This window comes from Nicotiana tabacum, chromosome 24 (genome assembly GCF_000715075.1).
Source record: "Nicotiana tabacum cultivar K326 chromosome 24, ASM71507v2, whole genome shotgun sequence".
Taxonomy (NCBI): domain Eukaryota; kingdom Viridiplantae; phylum Streptophyta; class Magnoliopsida; order Solanales; family Solanaceae; genus Nicotiana; species Nicotiana tabacum.
Genome location: NC_134103.1, coordinates 63,777,700 through 63,784,013, shown reverse-complemented (window position 1 = coordinate 63,784,013; position 6,314 = coordinate 63,777,700). Strand labels below are relative to the sequence as shown.

The window sequence follows — 6,314 nt, the reverse complement described above, 5'->3', positions numbered from 1 at the left end:
TTTGATGACTTTTGTGGGATAATAATACAAGTGCAATAGCCTTCATCATTTGGTTGGAAATTGAATCTCATAAAATAATATCCTCTTATCAGCCTCCTAAATAGTACTGCATTTGTTTTAATTAATATGAATTTATTTCTTTTTTTTTACTCTTTTCAAAAAGAATAATTCTTTGTAAATTTGGACACATTTTACTTCTTAATAAGAAGCTTTATAATTAAAAATTTTGTAGACACATAAATACTATATATATTTAAAAAAAATCACAAATTTTCTTAGTCAAATAAGTTAACTTGAATTGAAACGAAAACATAATACTTAATGAAAAAGAATTATTTAAGAAAAGAAGACAACAGACGTGTATGACTTGTCTTCCATGGATCGAATAAATATCTCGTGCTAGTCCTACTAATCCTCAGCGAGAGAAAGAAAAAAACAAAAAAAGAAAGAGAAAATGAAAAGACCATTTATCCAAATTGAAGCCCATCCCGTATATTCCGACCTCCCTCAAATTGGTTGCACGACAACGACAAGCACTCGTAATTTAATCCCGAACACAGATACTGGATAAACATAAACTATCCCACTTTTCAATAGATTACCTTCAAAATCTTTGCTGGATATTTTTCTTCGAGCAAAAAGATCCGAAACAGATTAATTTTCATCGCCAAATGCAATCACTTAGTTTTAATCTTACTGCCGGAACCAAAGTGTCATGGCCTGGTCGATTTAATCAGGGAGATGGAAGTAAGCAACAAATTCACATCAGAGGAAATGTGAAGATGTTTAGAATTATGGCGTGTGCGCCTGAGATGAATAGTGGTGCAGAGAGCCAGAGTTCTAGTCCGAGTCCGAGTCCGAGTCCAAGTGAGAGTTCCTTCCTTTCCCGTAGCCAGACCTATGCACTTTTGAAACAGCAAATGGAAGTCGCCACCAAATCTGAGGTCACCACCTTCATATGCATTGCCACTATTTCATTTAATAAATATGTCTGGATTTACCTTTTTGTTAGTTTATGAGGCACCCATCAATAAATGCATGCCATTCATATTTTACATGAGCTTATATCTAATTAATGCTCCATTTATTTTAGAAAGAATGACAAGGATTCGGAGTAGGAGTGTCAAAAATTTGTAATTTAGGTCTCAATTATGTTTTAGGACATCAATTTCTTAATCTTTTTGAAATAAAATTTACTTGATTAGAGTCTGGATAAAAAAGTACCATAAAGTGCAAGTTTTTATAATTACAGATATTTAACATATTCGAAAAAAATGCGATTTAAAAAAAACAGTTTTGATTGCCCAAATAGTAATAGTTTCATATAAAGTGGAGTGGATGAATTATGAACTATTGTCTCATTCTATGGCTTAATCATGATTAATTAATTTGATTTGGTTCAAGTATCATGTGTGAGTAAGTCTTTGACTTCGTAGAATTACTCTCATGCAAAACTCCTCCATGTCACAATCCGGCACGCCCCATGCTTGCTCGATGTATAAGTTCAAATTTTTATTAAATTATAGATTAATGCAAGTTCACGCCAATTATGATAGACAATTTTTTTCCCATAGGTACTCCTCATCATTAGCCTTAAATGCTAGAATTCTTCGTTTGCACTTTTTTTGTGGATTCGGAATTCCACTCAAATGCGTTAATTTTGTAATTGCCAGCTTAAACATGATTACATTGCTATAAAAATCGGGTTACTGGTATCTTGGTGAAAGATTTAGAATTTCAAGAAGAATAGAGGAGAAATTTAAAGCTTTTATCCGCTATGTTGGTAGATGCAAATGAATGCTGTTTCGTTCACATGCTGAATTGGATTATATATATGTAGGACTACAAGCAGGCAGCGAGACTTCGTGATTCATTGAAAATATTTGAGGATGAAGAGCCTGTTTTGCGGCTTAGGAGATTGTTGAAAGAGGCTATTGCAGAAGAGAGGTTTGAGGTACCTGTTCCTTTCTCCAAACAAGTGCTATCAACTGGAGGACCGGAAAATGTTTGGGTTCATTCCATATGCTTAGACAAAATCATTAACAAACAAATTGAGAGTTAAGGGATATGAAGCTGAATTATCTAACTCTACCTTGTGAAAGCCACAAAATTTGGCCTGCTTTTGGATTTATATCTGAAAATTGCAATTCTGAACATACTCATCAAGTGAATTTGCTTATGTATCTTGGATCTTGTTATAGAGTAAATTACACTTTTGATACGTAATTTATAGAAGTCCTGCTATTTTTGTTTTGGATGGTGCACATTATACCCTAATTTTAAAGTAACGTGCAGAAATGGGATTGTTAAAACAAAAGACAATTTTCAAGTATTGTCTTAAATTTGTATGCATACTGAAGGTAAGGGGTAGAATTTTAAGCCAAATGAATGGTTTTTACTCCTTCCAAAATTGAATTATAAATAAAAGTGTGTTTTGAGCGCTAAAAAGGTCGTAAGAAAATAAAACCAGTAAGATGAGGTCCCCTTTTACATCTTTTCCAAAGTCAGAGATTTCTGCAAGTTCAGAATGGATGAAAAAAAACACACGACTTCTAAGGTATTAAAAGGCGCAATCTGTTTATATAGTACACTAGTGTGCTATATTATTGCACAACTTTGACTCTACATGTCAAATCCATATTTTATTTTCTGCATTTATTTAAGTACATGCCATTATTGGAGATGCATTACAACGCATGATAGCATCCTGAAACCTAGCAATTGTTGCTTTTGAAAACTCCAGGAAATAGATGTGCTGATTTAAAATTGTATAAACTTTCTCATCTCTCTGGTAGTGCTCTATCAGCTATCTCATCGATTATTTGAAGTCACTCTTCATCTAGGTTTACCCTTTCTCGCCCTCTTTCTCTATGTCTTCCCAGGATGCAGCGAGGTACCGTGATGAGTTAAAGGATGTCGCTCCGCATTCTCTCTTGAAATGTTCGAGTGACGCAACCACACTGGTATGAAATATCCTATTTTTATTCAGGAATTGTCATGCTTCTGTTTGACTTTCTTTTACTAGCTGGATTACCAGATTGTGTTGCTCATGAAGCTTATGAATAATGAATTTTGACATAAGTGGCTTTGTATGCACTATACTTTAAGGACAAAAATGTGGGAAAGAAGTAATGAAATTTTTTGGACTTTCATGCATGCCCTCATTATGTTCCACATCTTTTTATTCATGCACATGGGCTGTCTTTTTACACATCTAACAGTTTCTGGGCCCCTTTTCTTCTAAAAAAACAAAAGAAAGATATGCTATTTTATAATTCAGATGTCATTTATGGCTCTTCCTATTATTATGGGGTCTTAACTAAGAAATGTTAAGTTTTTTCCACATTAAATATGCCTGCACAAACGCCATAAAAGAAGCGTGTCAGGATCTAAATGAGGGCTCCTTTTGTGTGCTGTCAGTTTTTGCATATGATTGATTGATGGTTTGATCTTTCTGATCAGCTCATAATCGCACATTCATGATAAGTATATTGAAGCCTGAACATCTCATAATCAGACTTTGCGTAAGTTTATTGAAGCTGGGCAGTTATGTAATCTCTGAAATATCTACTCAACATTGCTTTGTCTAGGGTATCAGGGTTCAAGTTAGAAGCGTGTATATAGAAGGTCGAAGTCATCCATCAAAAGGCCTTTATTTTTTTGCTTATAGAATAAGAATTACCAACAACTCAGATCGTCCTGTTCAACTTCTGAGAAGGCACTGGATCATCACTGATGCTAACGGAAAAACAGAAAATGTCTGGTGAGTCGCTAAGTTTGCTGTTTGGCACATTTGTGGGAGATAATACTGTTTATGTTTTAACTTGTGCATGTCCTTTCTTTTGTAACTTTATGTTGTCCTCATTATGTATGGTGGTCATTTGATTTTGCTTATTTTTATAAATTTGGACTAAAGACTAAATAATGTTACATCGTTTCTTTCTGATAGGGGAATTGGTGTCATTGGTGAACAACCAGTAATACTTCCCAACACTGGTTTTGAATACTCATCTGCATGCCCATTAGGAACTCCAAGTGGAAGAATGGTAAGAAACTAATTTGTTTCCCTTTCCTTTCCTACATGAAATGCAACCTTCTACTCTCATTTTCATCTTTGCTGTGGCATTTTATACTGAGGTCAATATGTAATTGCACCTGAAGATCATTTTTCTTAAGAGCGCATTTGACCACCTAATGCTCTTTATCAAAAAGTAATGAAGAGTAGTAGTTTTCAGAGGTTTAGATTATGCCCTCAAGTTAGCTGTACGCATATTTGAGACTTGCTGTCTATTATGATAAATGTATAATAGAGTTTTGTCTGTGATAGTATAAATGGAACAAATTGCAACAATTTCAGTTGAACTCAGACTAGCACTTATGCGTGCTTTATCTATACACATCTTATAAAAGAATCTATACGCGCTCACGCACTCTGGGGGCCACCCATTAATAGTAATAGAACTCTATGCAAAGTCTTCCCCCTATATGAGTTAATACCCCTTGATGACTTTCGCTGCCTCAAACATCTGAATGTATTTTTCAGCTGAAATGTAATTTTACTATCAAAATTGCATCATACATCCAGAATGATGAAGACATGACCAAGGCTGATGCTTGACATATACCCGCTCTTTTAGGTCCATCACAAGGAAAATGAAAATCGCGATTTGCTTTATCCTACATACAGACACATCCACACTCATTCTTCTGCTCCTTTCAATCAATTCTAGAGGATGAAGTTAGCGCTGAGAAAACAGGAAGAATACGGAATTTAGAGCATCTCAAATGCTTCTCTTATAAACCTAGCACTTACTAATACGTTCTGTAAAAATATTTGCTAAGTGCTGCATGCTTAAAATTGGTTATTTCACTAATTTCTGATTGTCATCTTAGCTTAAAATAGCTTAGCTTCGCTAATTGTCATAATTCTGTGTATTCCTTTTTCTGGATGAAGATGAATTGATGCACTTGTTTAAATTGCATAGCAGTTTTTGGAACTGGGATGAAAAGATTTCAGTTTTATGGTTATCAGGATTCAATTTGGAACAGCAGATGTTAAAGAGAACTGATTTTTCCGAGGTGCCAAGTAGTTAAAAACTAGGATCTACTCAATTTTGTGTTTTAGTGTCGCCATGTTTTAATAGAGTGATACTCCTAATAGTTTGGAGACCTACTATTAGATCCTTCTTAGTTTCTGATAAATAAAAACTGTAATTAGTGATGGGCTTTGATGGTTGCGAAACTTGCAAGAAGTCTCTCTGTGTCTTATTCTTGATCTGGATTTGCAATCAATAGTCATCAATCGTTCTGGTTTTGAAATTGCCTACCTTCTGGGGTTCCCTCCCTTTATCTCTGTTCCTGCAATTTCTGACATGCATTGCGTCTCTGATGGTTTATTACTACACAGGAGGGTGACTTTGAGATGAAGCATATTGATAAGGTAGGCTCACGGACGTTCAATGTTGCCATTGCTCCTTTCTCTCTATCCAAAGTTGGAGATGGCAGTGACACCTTTTCAGATGGGAGCTGAGAATGTTGTGAAGAAAGTAAGAGGGAGGTTTAGCACGTCATTTGCACAACTTATATATATAGTTTTAGGCAAAGTCTGTGTTGTAATTGCTTGGTAGACAATAAACTCATGATATCTGATTCGTTGGGTGTTAGATCAAATGTTGCCCATAGATGTAACATATTCCTTCGGGTAGCAAATATGGATTTTAGGGATCTCTTGTATTGATGTGGATGTCATTGATTCACATCTTGCAAGCTTGAAAGATCATTTGTAATTTGCAAATGTATATAGGATGTAATTGAACTGTTTATATGTTTTCTTCGGCCTTTTGGCGAGGTATATATGTCCATTAGTTTGAACTTTTTCGGCTGAAAAATTTAGTATTGTCTCTTTTCTTTTTGTGGGTGTAGTTAGCTGTTTTATCTAATGGTCGTGTCTATAACAATTCTTACACATTATTTCCTAAGGATAAATGATTTAGGGCTGGTTACCTGTTCATTTTTCAGCCATTGAAATCTCCCTGACAAATATTGAAGTCATTATTTGTAAATATTAGTTTGGACATGATTTTTTTTTTAAAGTGAAATATCATATAGATTTCAAGTGAACATAATGAGAGAGTGGGTGGAAGGTATATCTCTACATCTCGTTTGATATTTACCTGACGTTTACGTTTCAAAGGAACTCTGGCAAAAAGGAGCTTTGCTTAGTAGCTGCTTCAAGGAAAACGTCATTGCCTATAGATAGATAGCTTAATAGATATATGTAAAAGAATACGTTTCGAAATTAAGAAACATTTAAT

General features: G+C 34.7%; 1 protein-coding gene across 1 annotated transcript; it reads left to right on the top strand.

Annotated features, from left to right (window-relative positions):
• The first annotated feature begins 418 nt into the window (after positions 1–418).
• On the top strand, positions 419–5,888 carry LOC107795075 (uncharacterized). The gene is made up of 6 exons (XM_016617642.2): positions 419–944; positions 1,841–1,954; positions 2,883–2,963; positions 3,591–3,763; positions 3,950–4,046; positions 5,408–5,888. The coding sequence occupies exons 1-6, from the start codon at positions 672–674 to the stop codon at positions 5,528–5,530; spliced, it is 861 nt and encodes a 286-aa protein (XP_016473128.1). The 5' UTR covers positions 419–671; the 3' UTR covers positions 5,531–5,888.
• Positions 5,889–6,314: the final 426 nt, after the last annotated feature.